Consider the following 27,652-nt stretch of genomic DNA (forward strand, 5'->3'; position numbering starts at 1 on the left):
GAAAAGTGCAGCTCCTCAGACACGCATACGCACAAACGCATACATACACGGAGAGAAAGGATGTGGTGGTGGCGGCGGCTACTGGCCTGTCTTAAAGAAAACCAAGCGTGCTGCTGATTGAGCTTTCTCTCAAAATATATATTTACTGCTAGAGATGAAGGTGAACTGGTGGGTTTCTTAATTTTTTCACCCCAAAAGTACGGGTGGGAGGCTGGTAGTAAAGGAGGAGAAAGGAAGCTATAAATCCGAGCACTAGTTTTTGCGGGCGGGGGCGGAGCGGTTTGGGTTTTGGGCTTTTTTTTTTTTTTTTTTTTTTTTTTTTAATGTGTTTTGTTATCCCCTCTTGCCCTGCAATCCTCATTCCCTCTCCCTCTGATTCGGGAAGGAAACAGTGACCCAGGGTGTACGAGACAGAGAGGGGGGAAATACCGACGGCAGCGAGATGCAGCTCTCCGCCGCAAGCAATGCAAGATTAGATCTCTAAATGCAGCAAAACACTCCCTGAAAACCAACAACCCCGCGGTGCAATCAGACATTTCACTGCCGCTCACTGCACACGAAGAGGGCTTCAACAACAAGCTGAGACTTTTTTTTTCCCTTCTGTCTCTCTCCTGTCCCTCCACTCCATCAATCGCATCACAAGCGATGAGTAGCAAATAAGCTTTTTTACCTCTGCTATAGACCTGTGACCATCCCCTTCTTCTATGTATATATAAATACACATATTTAAAAAATATTTCTGATCGTTTTTAGAACAACAACCACTGCCGCCGGTTTTTTATTATTGTTATTATTTTTATTATTCTTTGTACATCTGCGGGGATTCAAGGATCGGGAACCCATCGCCTGCCCGGAGGAGAAGATCTTTTGCAAATTTTCTGATTTTTTTGAACCCCTCCCACTGCCGAAGTTGGACAGACGAAGTAACTGCGAGGGGCTGTAAGCACGGCAAGCTCTTGCTGAAACGCTGCCGAAGCTGCTCCCTCCCCTCCCCCCGACCCCCCCGATTGCTCCCTCCCTCTGAGCTACATGGTCTATTTGCTGCCTCCCATCCTGTGTCTCTGCAGATGTTTTAGAGCAACAGGTTCAGGAACTTGAAATATAGGGGTGGGAAAAGAGAAGGGAAAAAAAAATCAAAACCAAAAAGGAAGGAAAGAAAGAGCCGTCAGAGGAGGAAGAACAACCCCAGCGCAGGAGGCAAAGAAGACGGGGACAACCCTGGTCGTCGCTGCTGCTCCTGCCGCCCCCACCCCTGCTCGGGGATGTACCTTTCCATTTGTTGCTTTTTCTTCTGCTGGGCTCCCGCCCTGTCGCTGAAGAACCTGAATTACTCGGTGCCGGAGGAGCAGGGAGCGGGCACGGTCATCGGGAACATCGGGCGCGATGCGCGGCTGGCGGCAGGCGCGGCGGGAGGCGGGATGCTGCCAGCGGAGCGTGGCATTCCCGGTGGCGGCCCCGGGGGCGGCCGCGGCTCCAAGTCCACCTTCCGGGTGCTGGAGAATTCAGCCCCGCACCTCCTGGACGTGGACGGGGAGAGCGGGCTGCTCTACACTAAGCAGCGCATTGACCGTGAGGCGCTGTGCCGGCGCAGCGCCAAGTGCCAGCTGTCCCTCGAGGTGTTCGCCAATGACCAGGAGATCTGCATGATCAAAGTGGAGATTCAGGACCTGAACGACAATGCACCATCATTCCCCTCTGACCAAGTGGACATGGACATCTCCGAAAATGCTGCACCAGGCACCCGCTTCCCCCTCACCAGTGCCCACGACCCAGACGCTGGGGACAATGGTCTGCGCACCTACCTGCTCACTCGTGATGACTACGGCCTCTTCTCCCTCGATGTGAAGTCCCGTGGTGATGGCACAAAGTTTCCCGAGCTGGTCATCCAGAAGCCATTAGACCGTGAGGAGCAGAGTCACCACACCCTGGTGCTGACGGCATTGGATGGTGGTGACCCACCACGCTCAGGCACGGTGCAGATCAACGTGCGCCTCATTGACTCCAATGACAACAGCCCCATCTTTGAGGCAGCCTCCTACGTGGTAGAGCTGCCAGAGAACGCACCACTAGGCACGGCAGTCATCGACCTCAATGCCACTGATGCCGATGAGGGTACCAATGGGGAGGTGCTCTACTCCTTCAGTGGCTACGCACCTGAGCGCGTCCGTGACCTGTTTAGCATTGACCCGCAGAGCGGCCTCATCCGTGTCAAGGGCAACCTAGACTATGAGGAGAGTGGCCTCATTGAGATTGATGTCCAAGCTCGGGACCTGGGGCCAAATCCCATCCCTGCTCACTGCAAAGTCACTGTCCGCCTCATCGACCGCAACGACAATGCTCCCACCATTGGCTTTGTCTCCGTTCGCCAGGGAGCTCTGAGTGAGGCTGCCCCACCAGGCACCGTCATTGCCCTGGTGCGGGTCACCGACCGTGACTCAGGCAAGAACGGGCAGCTCCAGTGTCGGGTGCTGGGTGGTGGCGGCGGCCCTGGTGCCGTTCCTTTCACCCTGGAGGAGAACTATGACAACTTCTACACTGTGGTCACCGACCGACCCCTGGACCGTGAGGCACAGGACGAGTACAATGTGACCATCGTGGCACGTGATGGGGGCAATCCCCCACTTAACTCCACCAAGTCATTTTCTGTCCGGATCCTTGACGAGAATGACAACCCACCCCGCTTCAGCAAGAATCTTTATGTGTTGCAGGTGCCTGAGAACAACATCCCTGGAGAGTACCTGGGCTCAGTCTTGGCCCAGGATCCTGACTTGGGCCAAAATGGGACAGTGTCTTACTCCATTCTGCCTGGGCATGTGGGAGATGTCTCCATCTACACCTATGTCTCTGTCAACCCCACAAATGGTGCTATTTATGCTCTGAGGAGCTTCAATTATGAACAGACAAAGCACTTTGAGTTCCGTGTGCTGGCCAAAGACTCGGGTTCACCCCACCGTGAAAGCAATGCCACAGTGCGCGTCACCGTGCTCGATGTCAACGATAACGCGCCCCTCATCGTCCTGCCTGCCCTCATCAACGACACTGCTGAGCTGCAGGTGCCACGCAATGCTGGGGTGGGCTACCCCGTGGGCACCGTCCGCGCCCTGGACAGTGACTTTGGGGAGAGTGGGCGCCTCACGTATGAGATTGTGGAAGGCAATGAGGAGCACCTCTTTGAGATGGACCCCACCAGTGGTGAGATACGCACCTTGCACCCCTACTGGGAGGAGCTCAGCCCTGTGGCTGAACTGGTGGTAAAAGTCAGTGACCATGGCAAGCCCAGCCTCTCCGCTGTGGCCAAGCTCATAGTCAGGGCCTTGGCGGGGCCCCTCCCCGAGGCTGGTGAGCCACAGGTGAATGGCGAGCAGCATCGGCGGCCACACTGGGACTTGTCGCTGCCGCTGATTGTGACACTGAGCACTGTCTCCATCATCTTGCTGGCTGCCATGATCACTATTGCTGTGAAGTGCAAGCGAGAGAACAAGGAGATCCGCACCTATAATTGTCGCATTGCCGAGTATAGCCACCCCCAGCTGGGAGGAGGGGGAGGCAGTGGCGGGGGAGGAGGAGGCAGTGGCAGTGGAGGGGGCAAGGGCAAGAAGAAGAAGATCAGCAAGAATGACATTATGCTGGTGCCCAGTGAGGGCGAGGACAGCCGGGGTCCCCTCAATGTCATGAACGTGGTGAGCAGCCCATCCCTGGCCACCTCACCCATGTACTTTGACTACCAGACCCGCCTGCCCCTCAGCTCTCCCAGGTCTGAGGTGATGTACCTGAAGCCCGCCTCCAACAACCTGACTGTACCCCAGGGACATGTGGGCTGCCACACCAGCTTCACAGGGCAAGGGACTAACGCCAGCGAGGCTCCCCCGAGCCGGATGTCCATAATTCAGGTAGGAGACTTTTAGAATACCCTGGACCTCACTTAAGACACTGGTTTAACTTTCCCTTTTGTCTACACTGCAATCTGCTGTAAGGCACCACTGTAGGAACCAACATAAGTCACTAAAGAGAGGTGGACTTAATGGAAGTGGAACCAGACAACTGGACAACCCATCTGGTGGGTCTGGTTCTGCTGTCTCATTAATGTTTCCCATGTTTCAAAAGAAAATGCCCACTGAAACACAGACAGAATTACGGCAGTGCCAAAGAGGTGCATATGAGAGTGTGGGCAGGCATTTAGCTCATTTGAGGCACACCAGGAGACAGTCAGACGGAGATGGGCATTTCCACAGGTTTCACTTCTCTTTGGTTTGGGGTGGAGAAGAGGGAGGGCATTTCTAAAGTGGTCCTACCACCTGCAGTAACTAACAGGACAAGGAAGAAACTGCACACTGAGGACATCTATTGCAACAGCGTGTTATAGCCCTCCAATCTTGTATATAAATATGAGCTATCATTCTAAGATGTATGTTTTAATTTTTTTTTTAAATTTCCTTCATCAGAATATATATCCATAAATATATTTTTTTGACAATATCATTGGGGCCCCATTGCCTCCTCCTCTCCCCAAAAACAACTAATTTTTCAGTGCTGAAAACTCTGCTTAGTTGAATAGAAAGAAAATGTATGTGGTGACTCCCTCCTATCTCCAAATGTTAACAAAACTCACATCCTGTCATAAACCAACAAAACAACTAGTCACATTTCCAGTAGCCTGAGTCAACATTGATGATTGCTTTATAGTTAAAGACTTACACACTCTGTCTTCTACCAAAGCTCATTTAGAAATTGTAGCTGGGCTGCATTCTGCTGCCAATTATATCCACACTGTCCTCTACTGACTTTTGTGAATGTGAGAAATGGCAGAATTTGGGCCATTGGATATAGGATACTAATCAAAGAATGACTTAATTTTTAGCAGGTAGTTTAAAGCTGAAACTCAGAAGATTTATTTCAGAGCAGTGAACTTGCAGAGTGAAGGTGAGGGCAGAAATTGGCTTCAGTTGATTTAATTTAAAGTATTACTTCATGATTAATGCAGCTTAATGTTCAAACACTACAGGTATGTTCCAAAGTGATTTTTAACGTTCGGATTGAAAGCAGGCTCTGGATAATGACTATTAAATATATTTGAAATGTCATATCTGTTTTATCCTGTGGTTCTCCTCATATGCTGTTCTGAGTCATAGGGGAATGAGCTGAGTGTATCAGAAGTGGCACAGACTCATTTTGTGTATGCAGCTAGTGGGAAAGAAGTTGCACTGTAGTCACTTGATGTACCTAAAGAAGATTCATAATACCTTGGAGTTACCATGCCCTGTGATCTGTGAACATCAAATGTTCTACTTGCCAGCTGTATCTAATGTTTTAAACTGAATAGAAATGGCCAGTGGCAATTGACAGATTAAAAAACCAAAATTCAAGTAATCGATGACCTGGAAATAGAACATTTATAACTGGGGAAAAAAAATTAAAAAAAAAAAAAAAGGAAAAAACCCCTGCCTGTACAAGGTCACTGTAAACTAATCCTCAAGCGACTATTGACTTGTGTCACAGAAACAATTTCATTTTATGCCTATCATGAATTTGTGTTGCTATCAATTAGGTGAGTGGAGCAATACTTAAAATCTGAAATTGATTTTAACAAAAAGTGACACTTTAGGAAAGAGTTTAGGTTAGGGCACAACCAGAGATAATTTGATTTATTACTCATGCTTTAAAAAACAAATAACTTTCCATGACACTTGTTTAAGTAATGTCAACTTTTTTTTTACTGTAAAATGGAGTTGTCAGAAAGCTAAAAGAGAAACTCTCCACATTTTTTTCCTACTGACAAGTGTAACAGTTAGTAAAAGACAGAAAATTATACTTTCCTACAACCATGTAATGTCTATATAAAGCAATTAATTAATGTATTGATGCTACTGAATAGTAAAAATGTAAAATCCCTATGGAAAATATGATTCCTTTTTTTTTACAGTGTTCACTGTATGAGATCAATCATGACTTTTTTTCCCTGCAATCTATATAAAGCTAAGAGAGGAATTTCCTCCCTTAAAAAGTGTGTTGTGGTTTCTATAAGAGTTTTTACTGAGTTTTCACAACTATGGAAAATGTTAACTGAAACTCCTCATAACATATACTCATATATCTAATGCTGGTCTTGTTTTCTGTCATTATCTACACAGAGTGTTTTAGAGGTTTTCATGGTCCAGTCAGTAGATTAGAAAACATTCAGTTTTACCTAGTGTACAACCTGTTCAAACATACTTACTGATACTATATTTTGTAGTTGTATTGGCAAAACAGACACAGTAAGAAACAGTGTAGTTGATTTCTATTTAGAAAAAGCTCAGACTTAAGGTAGCTAGAGGGGAAAATTGATCCTCTTCACTGTACTTTTGCATTACTAAAATACATTTTGTATTCTCCATCTCCACATCCCTGGAGTAAATTTTATATAAAATTTGCATTTAGAATGTAGGCACTACTTTATGTCTGGTCCTGTACTTCTGCCTCATGTAAAATTTATACTGCAGACTTAAGGAGAACTAGTAAAGGATCAACACTCTCTCTGGATCAGCTGTGTCTTGAATCACTCCAAGTAACCTGTGTCTGCCTATGTAACTTACACAGTTAGGAGTCAAAGGTGTAGGCAGTGGAAAAAAAAAATCCAGCTGCTTTATCCTCTCTTTTACTTATTCAATCCAGTTAAGCAGTTTTCTTCAGTACCTCAGTAAAGGAAAGGTAAAAAATTATGTAAGGGTTCTCTAACAAATGTTCTGATTAGTTATTACAGATAAATTTTTGAAACATGATAGTCCCATACTATGTAATTCATACAATGGTACTGCGTTTCTTCATTCTCATTTTCTCAGCAAATGTTTAATGACACAATTCTCTTTAAAACATTATATACACATATATATATGTGTGTGTGTATATATATATATATATATATGTACATACTATATGGAGATGTATATACATGCTAAATATTATATTATTACTTAGTACATCCAATTGATTCTATAAATATTTAATAGCAAATAAATAATTTCTTTCTCAGTAAGATCCACATTTTCTCACTCTTTTTAGAAGTGCATTTTTTTTTCCTTTCACTTGCTAGTAAGACCTAGTGAAGCCAATGGGGTTTATGGTTCCCTTATTTCTCATGAATAGTATTTTACTATACAGATAGCCCAATTTATATCAACAAATACCTGTGGAGTAAAGTGTTACTTAGTGATTAGGGGTTTCAGACTGACCCAAAAGGACCAGCAGTTGAATTAAATACTTCCTGATATGGGAAAGAGTGGTGTAATCTTGCCTCTCTCTAAATGACTTCTCTTACACACTAATCACACAATTTGACAGCTTATGTGTTTGCTCATTACTTTGCAGCATCCACCTATGTACCCCAGTTGCCTGTGTTACTTATATATGAATCAATGAACTTCTTCAGTACCATAAAAATGATAATTTAAGCATCCATCCATAGATAAATGTATAAAATGTTGGATCTACAGTCCAGGATGCTGTATACGTTCAGGTTTTATTGTGCAGGAGACTTGCACCAAGTTCTTAGGCCCTCTGAAAATTGATCATTTGTGTTTTGATGTGCACCTGAGATTGATGTGCATTAAGAACAGTTTGGTAACATACTGAGAAGTTCCACATTTACACTTCACCAGCCCATGTTTTATTGTTCTAATCTTCAGCAATCATTTTCTAAAGATAGTTTAGAAACAGTGTTTTCAAGCAAAAGTCTGTTACAAATATTTAAATGTGGGGCAGTGCTGCACAATTCTCATTGCTAGGGTCAAAATTCCATGTGATTTTTGAATCACTTAAGATCCAAACTATTAATTTTTATTGGGAAGAAGTAAAGCAGAAGAAAATGGAAACTCAACATGACTGAAAGAAGATTTCTGTTCACTCTAGACCTTAAAGAAAATTTGGCTCATCTCATTCTGCTGATTTACTCACCTGACTAAAAGAAACAGAATTTTGCTTTATTTTTAAGTACAGACATCAGGAAAAAAAAAGTATAAACATACATGTGGGTGTATCTCTCCTACCAAAATTTTGAGTTAATTGGTTTGCCTTTCCCTGTGTGAACAAATCACAACTTCTTCTTGGAGCTTTTCAATAGGTAAGAGTAGATGGATAAAGGAAAACAAATAGTTTCTTTACACAAGTAGGTTCCAGAAATAGGCTCAACATGAAATATCAGTAGTGTAGAAAACTGTCTGCAATGTGCAAGAGTAGGGTTGATCATCCTAGAAATTATTTATTGCTGTACTTGTGGTGTAATTGGGGAGTTTTGTAAATGTAACAGAAATAAGGTGAGTGTGAATAAAAAGAGGTGGTCATAGCTTTTGTTAAACCACAGCTAAAAATGAATCTGCAGAAAGAAGCTTTCAAGCTAGGGATGGCTCTATCTGCTTTACCAGGCACTCCCAGAGCATTTCAAGATATAGTACAGATCATTCTTAATACTTCAGACACCTGATGTTTATGATGTGTCAATAGATTAGTGTCAAGTCCCAGTGCAGCTTCATCTCCAGGTGTCTGGTACTACCTAACAAGATGGAGTCTTCAAGGGAAATAAAAAACCCATGAGCCATATTAGTGCTGCTCTGTCTTTAAATATGCTATTTCATACTTTGAGAAACTCCTGCTCAGAAATTTCAAGATTACAAAAGGAAATCTGCAGCTGCTGCATATAAGAAGAAGCAGCTTTCATCGGAGAAGTTGCACTCATCCTCAGTGATTTAAATTCCTATCTGAAAACAGAGTTGTATATATATTTTTATATCTCCTACTTCAACCGAGGAGTACTATTCTCTGTTCTCACTAGAACTAGTACAAGGTAACATTTTTCATCAGGAGGATACTAGAGCACTAAACATTTGCAAGTTTGCAGGTTTGTACTCTATATATTCCAGAGATTCCCAGCTGCATATTCTAGGGCTGTATCTAAAGTTATGATGTGCAACTCTTGAACTACCTGCCTAGGTATCATTATTGTGGCTTTAACAGCATTTTGCAAGGCTAGATGGTTTGCAAAATAATTTCTCTGAATGGTTGCATTTTGTTGATACAGTCTGCAATTTTGTGTACAGTCTGGTTTTGTACATTGTATATTTGTGAACAATGTTTTACATTGTTCTGCAGCTTTAGTTTCATTCACTCGATGAAGTCCATCCTAGAGTTGACTATGTAAAAATTTCAGGACAAAAGCTTTCCTTTGCATCCATGAAGCTTTATTTAATATTTTTTGTCAAGATGCACTGCACAGTATTGTGGCACAAAGCATATACATTTTAGGACCAGATCTGGCAACACACCACTCACTGTGGCACGTGCACTGGCTGCTGAATGAGACAGAGGAAGCAGAATTGAACTCATTTTTTGTGTTACATCTGTTCTGGTCTTGATCTGAGTTCCTTGCTGGTGATATTTATAGCACTACTATTTTAAAAGGATCATTCTTGATATACAGATCTATTTGAAATCTAAAGAACTTTCCAAGATGAAGAGCTGTAATAAAGAACAATTTAAAAAACAGAGAAAAAAACAATTTGGGAGTCTAAAGTGGAATATACATATTATAAAAAAGAAAACAGTCTTTCCAGAACAGAAATTCTTGTTAGCAAAAAAAAAAAAAAAAAAAAAAGAAAATAATATTATCTCTGTAGAATTTGCTGTTTTATAAAAGACATGAAACAAGTTATGTAAGACAGAGTGTCACAGCTCTCAACTGCTCTTAAAGTTGTCCGAGCTTTCATTTTCTCAAGTTTCTATTATCTTTTCCCATGTTGATGAAAAGGCATAATTTTGACTTCATACATGATTTCGGTGGTTCAAGAGTGAATCATGACTGAGACCTCTATGGAATGCAGCTAAAAATAGTATGATTGGGCCCCTCATTTTGAGGTTTGAAGGTTTTGTGATTTTTTTGTTTCTTATGCCATCTTTGCAAACAATTAATGAGACTGGACTTTAGATGTTTTTGTAACTATGATGTGAAGTGTAGCACAGCATCATAGAATGCTTTAGGTTGAGCACTAGTTCTAGGATTCCAATGGTGAACCATCAAGTCTGATGGTTAACCCAGAATAATCACATGTACAGTAGAAAAGAAATCAAATACTCCATTGAACGTATTACTGAACATATGTTACCACATGTGTTCCTATATTTCTGAAACTGTGAATAATACAGCATTGTTATTAAAACTCAGTAAATATTTTTACATGGAAAATTCACAATAGGTATGTATGAAATAGTTACAAATATTACTTGGTATTAAGAAAGCATAGATACAGTCTAGTTTCATTGATAAGAAAAAAGTGTCATTAAAAAAATTCCTCCCAGATCACAACATCTGGATCTAAGCAGCTGTGATTTTATTTAAAAAAAAGGGGATTTTTTGTTCTTTTTTCCCCAGGATTTTTTTCTTTCTCTTCACTACCTTCCTCCCCAGGAAGTATTAACATATCAGCTAATATTTACATATATGTTTCTAAGTACTATGCCTAATTTCTTCTTTCTTTTGTTTCTATAAAAGTTAAAAGTGTCAAGTTAAATTAGTTTTAGGTTTTGTCAGGCAAGGCACTAATTCTGCATACAAAAAGTGGATGCATGTCGGTTGTTTTTTGGTTTTGTTTTTTTTTTCTGAAGAAAGCATATATGTTTCATGGCAGAATTCTTCAGATACTTCTTCACACCTGAGGAGCACCTGCATGTATGAAGAAAAGACATTTTTGACACTAGTATTAATGTTTTCCAACAGGTAAAAAAATTCAATGATGAGAACGTAAAGAAAAATTTGTTGACCAGAGCAGAAACACAGCTCTGTTTTTATCTTTAAAATATATCAGCAATCCTCAGATGCCAAAGGGTCAGTGTAGAACAGCTGGGACAAATTTTTGCAGCAGACAACCTGAAAGCTTTATGCTTTCAATTGTATGGCTACTTCAGCTGTAAGAGAAGTGATGAAATTAATGCTAAAGTGTTCAAAAATACAAGAAACAAGTAAAACTCTCAGGGGACTGCAGGCTCTTGCCTTAATAGAAAAAAGAGGAAAAAGAAAAGAAATAGAAAAAAAGTACTAGAAAGAGAGTGGCAAAATTATTGGGGAAAAAAGTTCCTTGAGTTTGTGTTTCATTTGTAAAGTTTTTAATGGAGAATCAAGGATATTAACAAGTCACTGCTTTTGTTGATGAGATGAAAGAGAGTAATGTGCAGCTGCCATAATTCTTAGCCAGGGTGCATTCTAAGCCCTACTAATCTATTTGTCATAGTGCAACCTCTGTTTTTCAGTCTGCTGTTGACTTTTTTTTTTTTTTAATGGAAGAAGATTCTGGATTAATTACTGTGAATCCTATGAGAAAGAAAAAAAAAAGTAAATTATTAAGCAGTTTTGATAAAATACTCAGTATTAAGTACTAGATTCAAGAAGAAGCAAATTCTTATGAATGTCCCTGTTAATTAGGATATTAGACAGTGCTTTAAATAACCTCCTTGAGCAGTCATATATTTTCTAGCTAAATCCCAGAGGCTACTGATACATTTCCTTCTTAATAAGGTCACACAAGAACCATGTCTTTCTCCTACTGGCTTGCTTCCACTAGGTAGTGATATTACCTGTAGGGAAGGGTACCACATCAATTCATTCACTTGCTTGACACGAAATCTCTTTTTTTTTGTCCTGAAAACTGAAGAGTCCCTCTACATACAAACACAAAACTGCATAGCTTCAGCCAGTTATTAGTGCCATTTGTACAGAGGAACAGCATAAGCATCAATTTGAATCTCACTTTGGTTCACTGGGGGTGTATCTCCTTTTCCAACCCTCATGACAATCAGTCCCACACTGGTCTATTTTCAATAGAATAAGGTATAAGCTAGGCATGTTAAGTTCTTCAAATTAAGTTATTTGATTTTAGCCATGGACCTTTCTACTGGCTTTGTGGCATATGTATCAAATCATAGTTTCTCACATTCATAAATTACTTTAACCCATAACAGAAAAGTTCCTAATCTCATCCTGTTCCCTGCTGGGTGGCTTTGTGTAGCAGTCCCTGTGGCCTGCCAAAGGAGAACTCCAAAGGGGAAAGGAAAAGTCTTGTCAAGGGATGCAAATGCATCATTTCAGCTGTGTGGGTGAGGCCTCCAATGGATGCTTTGTAGGTTCTTGCAGTGATAGTCATTCAGAGCTATTTTCAGAGAGTGGTGTAGACCATCTACTGATCTGTGTATGACGTGTGTGAATTGCCTGCACTCGTTCTAGTGACACTCTGATTACTCCTATTTCCAGGCTTTTCTCTGGAACACTTCCAGGCACTTTTATTACATTGAAATGGTTCTTACAGTTCATTGAGCATCCAGCACAATACTGTTGAATATGACTGGTGCATGTGCATATATTTATTTTAAAAAAATTAAAAAATCAGGCAGTTAAACCGCATAATTATGGGAAAACGAATCATAACAATAAAAGACCATTTAAGTTAACAAGCTTTGTGATCAAAGAATAAATGCAGGTTAGATAAATGAGACTCTAGATGTAACTAATCTACATGAATAAGCTTTGGTCTGATTAGAGGATAGGACTGTATTAAAATAATCTTAAAGTGTTTTAAAAGTGTTTTACTTTAATACTTTTATCATTTCTAGTTTAATTTCATCATAATTTTAACATTTCTACTCTATAAAAAGTTAAGTGATAAACTACTTTTATATGTTTTTATTTTTTTTAATTAACATAGTTTGCAATGCAAAAAAAAAGTCTAAACTAATACAAGTAAACAAAAGTAACATCATAAGTTTTCATTCTGGTTTGACTGTGTTGTGTGTCAAAAACATAAAGCATTTTTAATGTCTTAATTTTAATTTTTTTATGTGGAAATGTTTTTTGATTGATTTTTAATTAAAGAAAAACATTAAAGGGAACATTTAAAGGACAATTTCTTGTTTACTGTCTTTATCAGCAGAGAGCAGCCTTTGTAGTGTTTGAAAGCTGGTGCATTAAAAATCAATTTCAAGTCTTCAAAGCTGTAAACTCTTGCTTGCTTTGTAGATATATACTGTTTTTAAAATCATTGGAACACAGTTGACAATTGAATTAAAACAAAAGGTAAATAATGGTTTCATGAAAATTTGAAGGATTTTAATGTATTTTTAATAATAACTACAGGAATTTTTTATAGCAACAGACATGTGAATAACAATTTGTAGCTTTTAAATGCATAATTTGTTCTCAAAAGACAGTTTTTTGCATTCTTTTATTAAGAGGATTTTGTTTTAAACTTCTCTTGGTGTTATTCTCTTGTTTTTATTGAATACCATGATTCTAACACAGAACATGTCAGTCAGTTTCTTTACTTAATATATTTCTGTCTCGCTCTTCACTGATTGCTAAGCAACCACTTATGATTGTTTAGCTATGAAGCAGTTTAAAAAAAAGGTAAGCTGAAGTGGGCTAAACAAATGTTCATTAATTCTTAATGAAAATATTTAAATTCTATAAAATTTTAAAAGTAACAAAGAAAAGAACATTGTCTTAACGATGTACCTCAGATTTAGCACTTGAGCGACTGCCAGCAGAGTCAAAAATGCTCTTTTTGTGCAAATCTAGAAAAAAACATGTCCTCAGTCAGTGCATGAGTAATTTTGAGGCCTGTGGAAATATACATATATATGTATAATTAAAGTAATAATATTTCTTTCAGGGCAGGTTCCTTAAAACACGTAATCAGTGATCACTTTAATTTAGGTCAATAGAAACATAAAATTAAATAGATCATTTACAGGTGTGGGGTTGCTGATGTGCATAAGCATGTGCAGAATTCAGCCCAGAACCTGTTATTCTGTGTTACCTGAACTACTCCCTGTTGCTTCTCTCCTTTGCTTTGAGAAGACTGCAAAGCAGCAAAAGCTGTTTCACTTAGCCTCCAACTACATTTTCTCGTATTCTGTTGAGATAGTCCTGATGTCTTGCTTTCTTGCAGAGACTTGAGTAATTTGATATGCAGATTTGAAGATCATAAAAACAATCCTGCTTTGATGATCATGAGCCAGATTATCCAGCCGCAGCTGTAAAGTACCAACTGTGTTCTTTTGTGATCTCTTCAACATTTCAGTGGATCAAATGACAATAAGAATATAGTGGAATTTAGGGGGCTTGGGAAATAATGAAATTAAAAGCCTTTTTAAAATGACAATCATGAAGCCTTAGAAAGTATTATATTTCTAGGCTATGGGCCAGAGATGTTACTGTGTGTATGCATGCATATATGGGTATGCACAGAAAAGAGAGCAGAATGGAATCAAAATAACTATCTAGATGGATAAAAAAGCATTATTAATGAGCAATGTGCATCTATTTATTTTTTTTTATATTTTGTATGAGCTGTACAGAGCTCTGTAACAGTATTTTGGAAGATGCTGTCAACCTGCACCTTTTACTGCAAATTAGAAAGCATCAAGTTTAGAGACAAATGATGTCATTTTTTTTCCTGAGGCAAGAGTATTGGTAAGGAAGGACCTCATTTTCCACTTCGTGATAGAATCCTGCTATCAAAGCTCAGGATTGAGAGTGATGATTAAAAGGAAGTATAATTCATGCAACTTGTGAAAAGAGGCAGCACTTAACTGATTCCATAGCCTGCATTAGTTATTAAAAAACACATGATAATTTGCATCTCATAGCTCCAAGGCGAGAAATATATCAGTCAGCTTTGTAGCTGTTGAGTGAAAAGGAGGTGAAAACAAGATGCTGTCTGTTATTTCTTTCAATATACAGTCTTTATTGTGTCTAAATCTGTAGGTGTATTTTGTCTATTTAAACTACAAGGAGCTTCTTTTCAGGTGTAACAGGCGATAGTATTGCAAGGAGCAGAAGCAACTGTATCAATTTATTTTGTTATGTATTCATTGGCCATCACATACATGATCTTTCCCAAAAGTATACCTCTCATTATTGCAATGATGTGATGTAACAACATAATAATTCCTTCAAGCGTGAAATAACTAATTTTAAGTATTTTCCTGGGCTCATTTATTTCAAACAACCTGCCAGAATTTTGAAGGTTCAATTTCAATTCATTTAATATATGTATAGACCACAAATAATCTTTCCTTCATCCTCTAATATTGGCAAAGGAAACTTAGGAATGAGTATCTGGATTTCCAGATTTTGACTTACTTGTAAAGCAAGAGGAAGCTGTTTCTATTAAACAAATGTAAGCTTCAGGAATTTTGGTTTGCAATGGCAAAAATATTTAGATAAATTACTTGCAATCATGCTGGTCTTGCTGATACCTGTGAATGAAGAAATAGGCACACATGCTGAATAGCCACGGGAGGAGGACACCTTTTTAAGGGAAAGTTTTTGTTCTGATTTAAGTTTTGGGTTTTCTATAGTGTTTTATAATAAAGACAATTACATAGTAATTTGGGTTAGAATGCATGCCCAGTTCCCCATCTCAAAACCCAATTTGTTACTACCTGTGGCTATTTCTATTAAAAAAGAAACATAATTACTATGAGTCTCAGCAGTCTAAGAGTAAATTTTTGCAATTACAATGCTTCCCTTGGGCAGATATATGAAAATGGCAGATTAATTCCTGTCAGTCTATTCCTTGCACATTCTTAAGGTTACTGGTAGCTTGGACTATCATTATATTGGTGCTGTTTATTATCCTGTGGCTAAGGTTAAAGAAGGAATGCTAGTATAAACCCTTAGGACTAGGATTGCAAAGTGTCTGTGCTGAAGTATGATCTACAGCATCCCAGGAGCAAGATACCACTTCTGTTTTCATAGAAAATGGATGATTTTTCTGTGTATTTTAGCATGGTTTTGAAGGGTATTTTGTATTCTATTGCTTTATGCCTCAAAAGATTTAAATAAAAACACCAAACAAACTCAAGTTGAATCATTCTTAGAAATTTATCAAGACATTAATAAAGCTGCAGGTAGTTCCTTAATAGTTTATAGCTTTTGTTTTATTCCAAATAGAGCGATGCATGAAACACCAGTAAACGAAGATGGCCCTGAAATTATATAAATGAACAAATTCCCATGGAACTAATTCATTTTCCAGTGGGTTTTTCTACCTGTAAGCAAGTTTTGAGAGCATAAATGAATTGCATGCAAAAGCAGTGCTCCTGGATAACTCTGCAGCTAAGCGCCTAACTCCATGTTGAATTCCAGTGAAGTTGGAAGTTGGTGTGTCTTCTCATGGGCTCATGATCCACCTGCAGGGAGCAGCATTAGCCTGTGTTACACATGATCTGGTTTGAGTATCCAGGAAGATCCGTATGAGCAATCCCAAGTTATTTAATTACCATTTTGCATGAACTTTTGTTTGAAATTTCTTGCACCACACCTGGAGCATTTTCTTTTCTTTTCCCCCTTTGAAAGAGGTTTCCACATATGCACGCTTCTGAATGTCAACGTGGTGACATCTGTGATGTGGACAGATTATTTAGAGAAGGTTTCATTACTATTTTCTTTGAGAGGTCATAAATAAAATTTTAAAATGTAAAATATATATGCATCCAGTTGATGTTCCATGCATTCCACTTAGAAAAAAAGTGCTCAGATACTGGGTAAGCATCCTGCTAATTAGATAGAGAGGAAGTCCATAATTAAATCCCTGTGTTCTAATAAACCCCTCAGTCAAATATTAGCATTCATGTTCAGTCACTCTATCCCCGGTGAAACCTGCAGCAGTGTCCTAGATATTGACAAACCAACACTGCATTGGAACAGAGTGATGGCTTTATCTAATCCTGGAATCTTTGCATGGAACATATCTTATGTGGATCTTCTTAATTTTACAGACAGATCTGATTTCAGAGTCTTGATATGGCAAGCCGTAATGAGAAGGGCAGTCCAGAACATTTTTTTTCCCAGTCTTTTAAGAACTTACAGGTCGAATTTGGCTTCTAAATGCCTATGAAGTTAGAGATAACCTGTGGTTAAGTGAGTGTTGTGTCCTAGATGAGGTGATCCTATAAAGAAAGGTAGCTAATAGTTCTTTTGCTTGTTTTGAATCAATTAAATATAGAGTACTATCAGAAGCCATTGCACTAGGTTAACATTGAAGTGACAGACTTGTGGATGCATGCACACAGCCCTGTATAAGAATAGCCTTTTTTTTTTTTTCTGTCCAAGTCTATTTGACCACTGTACTATGCTTGTGGTGTAATGGTGTATTCAGTCAAACTTTCCATTTTATGAGGTACCTCATCATAGACACATGACTGTTATGACTTTAAAATATATTTAGGGACAGAACCTCTTGCTAAATTTGTGCAAGCCTAAATTATTTATCTTATGTCACAAATAATAAATCAACTCATCACCATTTTACAGCTGAAAATCTCCTTGCATGGCCGTGTGAGTCTGTAAAGCTTGATGATCTACAATTCTGTCATAAATTCTGCCATTATTTTGGCAGCATATTTAGTGCTTTCCTAGTGCTTAGAGGAAATAATTATGCAAAGGTATTTGTGTGAAAGTAGGGCTTTGTATCTTGTCACAAAATGTTTAGAGAATACCTTGTTGAGTATTTTTAAGGAAAAGTTGAAATAAAGAGTTGCATGACCTAAATAAGAAATTAGAAAAAAACTTATAATGTAAGTTTCAACATCTGTGATTTTCTTCTGAATTCCTAGGGAATTTAAGGGAATCATTGCTTTTCTGGTGTGGGATTTTAGAAAGAGAAAGGGGATAAGGCGGCGGCTTTAAAGAAAAGGAGGTGCTCTAGATTTACCCCTTTTTTTCTGATTGCCACCTAGGAAGAAAGCTTCAGTGTTCCTCTTTGTGTGTGTTTTCTGTGCAGGCAGCGTGGCTTCAGAACCAAATCCTGCTCCATCTTTGTTGCTAATTTCTTTCACTCTGTAGGGAAGAAACACAGAACTGGAGTTTCGTGCATTTGCTGCCTAGCTAATCACCTTTCCCTGTCACTGCCATCACAAATCTGTTCAAATGCAACTTTCTTCAGCATACGACGTATGGATCTGTGGGAATGTAGCACACCATGTAAAGGCCCGCTTAACTGGTAATTGAAGTAAGAAGACTGATCCAAGGGCTATTGAAACCAGTTTGAAAACACCCATTGATTTCACTGGACCTCAGGTCATGGCTTGTGGGAGTTTTATTGTTGCCTTTAGTGCGAGTGTGGGTTGGACAGAAAAAGGTAAACATACTGGATAGATGTTAACACAAAGTTAACAGATTTTAAATATACAGTGTCTCTGTTTACTCCTTACTAAATATGATAAGTACCAAACAGATTAACTGTGTTTAAAGGCCATAATTTGTTCTCCTTCTCCACCATCCAGTACCACAGTGTTTATAAGCTTATATCTGTTCAGAAAACATTTGGGTTATGTTGCTCTTAGAAACAGAAATAAGCAGTGGTAAGACTAAGACAAATTTCACTTTACTTACTGGCTTCACTGAGAATTCCTGCTAAGTAAGAACTTTCAGATGTGTCTCAAAATTTAAAAAAAAAAAAAAAAAAGCCAGGAGATCAACATTGAATGTTAGAGAGAAAAAGAGAGAGAGAAAGAAAGAGAGAAAGAAAGAAAGAAAGAAAGAAAGAAAGAAAGAAAGAAAGAAAGAAAGAAAGAAAGAAAGAAAGAAAGAAAGAAAGAAAGAAAGAAAGAAAGAAGAAAGAAAGAAAGAAAGAAAGAAAGATGCAGTTGTTTTCATGCAGAAAAACAGTTTCTAAACATTTTTAAATTCTAAAAAAATACTTTGACCTTATCCTTACATTTCAAGGCACTATTTCAAAAGTTTTCCCTTTAATTTTAAATTTTCCTCTAAATTCTAGACTTCATATTTAACATAAAAAATCAAAAACCACCCAACCGACAAATGCTATCAAAGACATACTCCTATGTGTACTGTTATTTTGAGTTTGTGGTATGATACACTTAGAATGAGCTGGATATTGTGATAAGTGCAGATTTCATTCTTGTTAGCTAATTGTAATTGAGTCTGTTATGCAGTAAACATAGTATCTGTTAGGAATACTAAGGTAGACTCAACATGGTGGGAGCCATAGATAAAAGGAGCATTAAAGCGTTTCAAATTCAATCATTAGGTTTCATTGCACCCATCTGCTACCAGAAAATGTAATGGGCAGCTTGATTCATTGACCCTTAACTGTCATTTTTGAACCATGTTTTCTTAAATCCATATTTTCAAGTCAGACCTAGAGAGGCAATTTGGTAAGAGAATACCCAGTATATTTTAGTGCAATCACTTTTATTTTTTTTAATATAATCAGGTTTAACGGTCTCTTGTATGTTCTGCTAATCCAGTGAAAGTAGTTATTTCATATTGAATGTGGTTAAAAGCAACTAATGTTCAACTTCATTAAGACTTCTATTAAATAGAAGGTTTGCTGAATTTCTGCTATTTTTTAATTCATGAACTAATACCTTTTAGTAATTATTTCCGGGGGTTTCTGTTACACTAGAATTATACTTACTTGTTTAATTTCCACAAATATTATGCAGCACAGCACAAGGGCTAAATACAGATTGAAACTCTGGAGTGCTTTGTATTTTGTTTCCAAAATATGTTTTATCTCTTTCCTTTTGTGTCCTGAAGCAGATAATTTCTTTTGCAGGGGGGTTGGAGAGTGGGGTGGGTGAAGTGCCCACATCTCTTAGCAGTTCTATGTGTGTGGCATACAAGTAGACTGTGCCATAAAAAGCAGTTTTACTTAGTGAAAGCAGGAAACAATGTGATAAATGACAATAATTTAATGTTTTCTCAGCAATGGCAAGCTATTATACTATTCTGTCATCTGAAGTTTTTGTAATGGAAAAAAAGTGGTTACATGTATTTCTTTACACAACGGGATATAATTCCTGAAATATTTATGTAATATACAGACAGATGTATGTACCTAACCTTATAATCCCATTTCACAGCTTTCCCAAATACTGGGAAGCTCGATAAATGGGAAGCCGATTATATTGGCACTGTAACTCTATTAATAGGATTCGGATTTGCCTTATTGACAAGGCAGTACTGTTAATATGATCCACTATATTAAATTGACAGGAAAACTGGAGCGATAGAATGTATCTACATCCTAATTGACAGGGAAGCTCTTTCAAAAGGTTCTTAATGTGGTTTTTATTGACAGAGTAGCTTCAGTAAGTACATATCATTGGTGAGCCGTGTAAATATATTGGATACAACTGTACTAGCAGATTCAGGTGCAGTTCTTGTTTTGTCTTCCCATACTTCCATCTTTACTTTGCTATAAGTTGTGTAAAGCTCTCTTGTAAGACCTTTACAAATGCCTGTTACAACACCAGTATAACTGCAGCACTCACAGGCATTTGACAAGCTGTGAATTATTTTAAATGTGTTCATCATTTTTAAATGAATAGCGGCAGTGCAGAGCAATGCAATAATGTGTCATGAATTTCATTATGTTTATTTAGTGACGCTGTGATAACGTTATTGTACTTTCAGCTTGAGCTCTTTATGTGGTGTGATGTTTGGCACTTCTTCCTACAGTCTTATCTTGCATCTTCTCCAAAACGTAGTTCAACTTCAGAACTCATATTACAATTCCTTTTTCCCAGTCACATTTGACAACTTTCCACATCCTCTTCTGAGATCATGCTAATTTCATTGCATTTCATGTTTCTCCAGTGCAAAAATAAAATAAGGCTTAGAAACCTGAATGCATTGTAAAAAATCCAACAATTTGAGTTTGGTCTGGAATATCTTTATTCCCTTTTCCACAGGAGAAAGTTTTGTGTTCGGTTTCCACAGTTTGTCTTTGTCACATCTTTCTTAGAGAGAGAAGTCTGACCTTAAACACACATCCTGCACTGGTAGAGAAGCTGAAGGTCTCTGTTGAGCTAACTTCCCTGCCGACAAAGAGACAAGCGTGTTCCTGAAATGCTTAAACCTTTCATTTCATATCAGAAAGTCTGATCCGGGTCTCATCTCACCTCATCTTTTGAATGTCACTCAGGTCTACTTTTTTTTACCAGGATCATTTAAAATTATGTCATTCTGTAGTGACCTTTTTAGCTTCTTCAGTCTTCTGACTTGGTGCAATCATCAGTGAGATGAGAAGAACCTTGTCTGGGCCTTGTGATTTCTAATCCTTGCACTGTGTGAAATTCCCACAGTCCAGGCTTCTGCCGTCTTTAGTGTCTTGTGCATTGCAGAATAAACCATTGGAAAAATTTAACAAATAGTTAGTTTCATTAAACAAATAGTGAAAACAACTGAAATATCTACAATGCCTTAGTATGACACCTTAACCAATAAATCAAAAATAATTTATTTTGGTAACAAATATGGTACTTGCTAAGTGAAAACAGTGCATGGATTAGGCATTTATACAGGGAGATCTGCATTCCTTTGCTTATGGGAGAGGAGGTAGTGTCTGTCCTCAGAGCTTCACTTTTCAGAAGTCACTGTGCAATTGACTGAAGAGCTCAGGACCTGTTCCTCTCACAGTTTTGCTTTTCTCATTCAAGAGGAAGAGAGAACACGAGCCACCAACCAACACTTTAAGAAAGAGTACAGCAGCTTCATGAATGATATTGCCTTGTGCATTTGACTGTTTTTACTGCCCTGTGTTTTCAATGTGCTTTTGAAGAATGCTATATATGTCAGAAATTCACATAAACACACTGTAGGACTTTTAACACCAAAATACACATCTTGCAGCAAGTGTGAAATTTCCCAAATATGAACAAGTCATATAAATTGTATATCAAAAAACATTTTCAAAGGAATGTGAGTGGAGAGACCATAGTATTTTAAAATAGCCTATTAATTTTTTTCTTTGAAAGGAGTAGAATAACCTATGAGAGGTTTATGGCCAGTTTTTGGTTTTGTTGTTCATTTTTGCTATTGGGATAGTGAATTTTCTTAATGAAGTAAATCTTGTGGAAGCAAAACCTACTGTTTCAAGCTAAGTGTACACACTCACTGGCAGTCTTATACTGAGAAGGCTTTGTGAAAAATTGTACTGTGTTGAACCCACACTGTTCCTAACAAAATGAAGACAATTGTCTGTTCTTTCAAAACTCAATTTGGCAGAATACAATTCTTTTGCCTCCAGAAGAGATTGCCGTTATGTAAGATCTTTGTTTCATGGGGGAAGGGTGAATACTTGGAATTCAGCTTTTCAAGAAAAGGCACAGAAGATGCTTGAATTAGATATTAAGTGGCAGTCTGATAAAGGTGAGAGGTATTTCATTTCATTTTTGCATTTAATGTTTAATTAAAAAGAAGTTAGAGTCAGCAAAGACATTTTGCTTTATTATAGTTCCAGGTATGAACACCTACATAAAATGGAGATGCATTAAATAATTTCAGAAAATGTGATACTTCTTCTTGTAATTCTGAGAAAAAATTATGAATATTCTAGTTGTCTAATATTCATAAATCTGATTAATGTCTAAGTCTTTTTTTCATATTTTAGAGTACATCTTTCCCTTATATGACAATTATTTCTAGGCATAATTTGTCAAGAATACTTAAATATTGAATTTCTCTCTCTGTCCCTGTCTCTTTCTTTCTCACTTCCTCTTTTTATTTTAGGCATTGATCTTTTTTTTTATTAGATAAACTCATTGAGTTGCAAATTCTTTAAAAAAAATGTCTAATTTTATTCAAACAGTATGGAATACACCAAATATTGCTAGAATTCTTCAAAATTGTGACATAAAAATGTTTTTTATTAAAAAATAAAGAGAAAAATAGAGAGGAACCTCTCATTTTTAAGAAACAGTCTGCTTTTTGCAGCAATTTTTGAAAGCAGAAGACTTGTGAAATTGTCTACTGTTGTCTTATCGAGCAACAGCAGAATTTTTGAAACCTGATTGATTAATATGGTGCTGTAATTCTAATCCTGAATTTAAAAAAAAAAAAGTGTGCAGAGCCACACTCTCATAGATTTCATGTATAAATAAAAATAACATAATATTTCAACAGAAGTAAACACATATATCTTGTGAATATAAATTTATGAAAAGATAAAAAAGGAAAAGAAATGAATATAACCCATTGCTAAAAATATTCTCCATAATTCATTGTGTAATGCTTGGCCCAGGCTGGTTCAAGCTGTTTCCAGTGATGAGGTTTTTGCTGGTTTTTTTCTTATGAGTTTATTTAAGGTTAATGGATCCCATGAAGAATTTGTTTCTCATACTCTGTTCTTGGCTATAATTTTTCATTTTCCTTTCTCTAAATTAAACTTTTGGAAACCATAGCCATTCCAGAATTAATTAGTAGAAACTTAACAGCTGACTTTCAAACTTTTGAATGGTCTTATTTCTGAGTCTATAAAATTTAGTATTCCAAATACACCACGTGAGACCTATACTTGGCAACAATTTTAGTTTATCTAAGGCCTCGTAATAAACAAGCCCTGACAGGTGCAATAAACTGAATAGTTTTGTAGACAGTTGATGCACTTGAAAAGATATTCTATATGCTATTCATGAAAACACTGTTCAATTTATGATTTCAAAGTCCCATTATTGGACTGTAGCAATTATATTGTCGCATTTGAAACTCCAAACCAGTAAATACAACCAGCTCAAGTTGCCTAGGGGAGTTGTGGTTGCCCCATTCCTGGAGACGTTCAACGCCAAGTTGGATGGGTCTTTGAGCAACCTGAACTGGTGGAAGGTATCCCTACCCATGATGGGGAGAGAACGTGTGGAACTAGATGAAATTTAAGGTCTCTTCCAACCCAAACTGTTCTATGATTCTATGAAAAGTATATTTTGCACAGGTTTAATTTGCCTCTTCTTTTATTTTCCTTCTCCTCAATTCATTGAAGTAAAAGGTAACAAATTCAAACTGCGTGATATTTTCTGAAAGGAAGTAACCCCTTTCTTTTTAAAGTCTGGCAGCTTTTGAAAGGTTCCTATGCATTCTGACCTCGTTTGAAATAGCTTTTTTTAATGAGTTTCAACTTCTAGGAAAACTGTATCAAATGCTTGTACAGAAATCCTCAGACATTTTTCTGCAACATTACACTAATGACAGTGCTCCTAAAATTTCATATTTGATCCAGAGTCACATATTAAAACAGATAGGTAGAATAAAATATTTGTAAAGGTCCTTTATAGCAACAGTCAAAAAAGAATATCTGTTCTGTTCATCTGTTGAATGGTTTAACAGTATACTCTCCTTGGAAATTTGCTGGTTCCACTAATCTGTGAAAATGGGCCATAAAACCAGGGCTACTTCTCTAAGGTGGCTTTGAACAGTTAGGTTGATATCACAGACTTTAGTTTTCTGGTGGCAGTGGATATTACTGCTTTTTTTTTTTTAATTTTAGATAACATTTATCCTTCTACTTGAGAACCTGTGCTGTGGTAGCTGCTGGTGACCTAATTGATACCCCAGCCCTCAGTCTCGAATCACAGAGATAAAAAAATTCACATTTCTTTACTGTTTAACTCTAGTGACTTTTAGAGACAGATTGTTCCTGGAGATTTCTTTGGAGGGAGGGAGAGAATGAGGGGGTAATTTGTTTTATTTTGTTCTTCAGGAAGTTAATGATGGTGGCATTTGAATAATTTTTGGTTATTTAGCACCAGACTGCAATTCCAGGCAATTCACTTCTGATCTGATGCATCTTATTTAGCTTTAGCTATTGCACTGGACATCTTGCTGGTTGTCAAGATTCCCCTATGCCAATAAGGCTCCCCAGGAGTATTATGAACCTGACACTGGATGACCAAATGTGATATTTAGTATTTCTCAAAGGCACATTGAGGGATCTTGGTTGATTAACTAGATTAGCTGACTAGATTTTGACTGACTAGATGGTTTTCTGCAGGTGAATTGTTCCCTACCTTAAAACTGGAAGTCCAGAGTTTTGGTGATTTTTTTGTCCTAGAAAGGGCTGTATATCCAGAGAAGAGCAAGAGGTTTTTTTAGATTTTTTTAGGTAGTATTTGTTTCCTTGAGTTACAGCTATGCAATTTAAAGAGGTATGATTAATGCATGAGCTGGAATGTGTAATATCACTTCCATAAATGTTAAAGTGTAAAAAATTTAAGTATATGACCTCTCACTTCAACTGGGATTAAAACAACAACAAAAAAAAAGATTTTGAGGGAGTTAAATGTGTTAGACATTCGTCTCTCTCTCATCCATTGTGAAGCAAATGCTTTCATTTCTAAGATTCCTCCAAACTGCCAAACCTTAAAATTAATTTATTTATTTATTTCAAATTTAATAGATATTTTCATACATGAAACAGTCCTCCCTTTGCTGCCTGTATCTCAGAGGGCTGTTACAGCTCAACACAAGCATCATACCTTCATAATTCATAGAAGAAGGGCTAATGCTCTTAGTGCAGAAAGAACAATATTTAACTCTGAGCTCTGTGTCTGTATATGATCAGCAAGTACTTATGTTTGTTCTTTTGTAATAATGAACTTGCTGTAACATGGCACCCAATTCATTGTATTGAAGCAAAATACAGTATGAAGGTAATTGGTCAAATTATTATCTAATTAAAGGTCTTTAATGATTACCATAAATGCAGAATTTCTCAGCAGCTAAGATGTGGTCATAACTTCTATTTTAATATCTATATATTGGTTCATCCAGGATGTATGAAATCCTTTTTTGCTATGAAAAAGCAGAGACAAAAAGTGTGACCGGTTCTTACAGTGGTCAATTTTACAGTTAAGTTCTTAGAACCATCAAAAAGGAGGAATTATAATTATTTTCAGGACAAAACTCTGACTTTTAATGGCAGAGAATTAATGAAAAAGCAGTTTATAGCAGGCATTTTGACTGCCAATGTCATGAAAAATGGAAATGTTGATTCTGGTAGCAGCTGTGTTTAGGAGAAGACAGATGTCTTATGTAAGTAAAAGCATAAGGTCAGTTTTCCTAGATATCTTTATTTGAGATATTAGACATGAAAAAGAGACATGAGTCCTGCAGTTATAAAGGTTTATTCAGGTTGATAAGTGCTGGGTTCTGTAAGTGCCATAATGGTTGTATATGAGTATACATATATATGTCTATATCTTTTTGCTGCACAAAAGAGAGATACTAGCTTAAAACTTGCAAGAAGAAAAGAAACAGCAGAATTATAGCTGCTTCCAAAATGTGATGTGCTGCATTTGAGGAAAGCACATAAGAATGCTGAAATTGTTGTTTCCAATATTTGTTTTTCTAACTTGATACATACTAAATGTGAAGATGAACTTTTATTCTAATTGCATATACTAAAGCTAGGATAGATGTGAAAATAGTGTGTGTTATAACCTTATTTTTTGAACTAAAGGATTTAGAAACTTGAAGAAAGTGCAGTGTACATTGACATACATGCTGAAAGGAAGATGGTTCTATATTTTCCATCCGTTCTCTAAAACACAAAAAGACATCCATGATATACAAGCACATCTATTTCACAAATCCCTTGGGAGTAACAGGTTTCTGCCCAATTTCTGTTGCAAACAGCAGTGACCTAAATTTTGGATAAAACTTTTTTCCTCTTTTCCAAGCTCAAATTCCAACCATACCAAAACTAGCAAATATTTCTAATTACCTCCTACAGACAAAACCAGAACAAAGATAAAAAAGTGGGGAGTGGCAGTGATGTCCAAATACCTAAGATCCCAGTCTCCTGTGTAAAGACTTGCTGTGTGGCATTAAACCTCAGGCCCTCAGCTCCATTAATTGTTTGCTGGCTGTGTTGTGGACACTGATCCGCTGGATGCTGCTGCGAAAGCCGGAGCTGCTGTGGAGCAGAGTGGTGTGATGTGAAGTGATGCAGAAAACAGTAGAAGCTCTGTCGCTAGGTCAGCTGCAAGAAGAAGTGACGTGCGTGAATGTACAGTAATGCGGAGTTTTCTGAATGATGCAGTCTCTCTTTCTCCCAAAGAACTTCAGCTAATGATACAAGGGGAATTCAGTTCCCTTTGGCAGGTCTCCATGTTGGTCTGGATCCTTTTAATACTTCTGCTTCTACAGTTACTTGGCTCATGCTGCTAAAAGTATACATGACAGACTTAATGAAAGTATCTTCTTTTAAAAACTACTTGTCAACAGTGATCATTCAATATTCTCATTTGCATGTGTGGTTCTCATTATTCTGACATAGATATTAATACTGATGAAAATTAAAGAGAGAAAAATCCAAATATTTTCATACTTGCGTTTTCCAGTAGTATCTGAGAAACCCCACAGCTAATCAGCCATAAATTTTCTTGATTTTTTGTTTATTTTTTTCAATTCAAGTGTAATATAGCAGCATAAAAAACTGTATTACAGCTGTAAGAGCTTCAGAATCCCAGTAGATGATGTAATTACAATTAAAAATTATTATTATTGAATAATTCACTTTTTTAATATGCAAATTTATTTTTTCTCTCATTTTCAATAACCATCAGTCTTAATATCTATCTAATGAAAAAACATAAACAGTGTCATCTGTCAGGTTACTAACAGAGAATGCCACTTATTGGAGCTTCATTGTTTACTTTAGCAGGTAATTTGTGGACCGGAATCATTTAATTGTTCTGAGCACATAATTACATGCCAGCATTTTCCAATTTAATTAAAATGTACAAATCTGAAGATTAAGGGAATTTTTGAATTATTAATCATTTCTCCTCTAGGAAATCTTGTTGCTCTGCAGGAGATTTGTCCAGTGTA

The 27,652-nt window shown here is 37.5% G+C and overlaps 1 protein-coding gene across 1 annotated transcript in view; it reads left to right on the forward strand.

Moving 5' to 3' along the window:
* Positions 1 to 829: 829 nt before the first annotated feature.
* PCDH17 (protocadherin 17) overlaps positions 830 to 27,652 on the forward strand; it is an 87,839-nt gene continuing 61,016 nt past the window's right edge. Inside the window, exon 1 of the mRNA XM_030234982.2 lies at positions 830 to 3,890. Within this exon, the coding sequence (XP_030090842.2) occupies positions 1,263 to 3,890 (2,628 nt within the window). The 5' untranslated portion in view covers positions 830 to 1,262. The remainder of the gene's footprint in view (positions 3,891 to 27,652) is intronic.

Source organism: Serinus canaria, chromosome 1 (genome assembly GCF_022539315.1).
Source record: "Serinus canaria isolate serCan28SL12 chromosome 1, serCan2020, whole genome shotgun sequence".
Lineage (NCBI taxonomy): Eukaryota > Metazoa > Chordata > Aves > Passeriformes > Fringillidae > Serinus > Serinus canaria.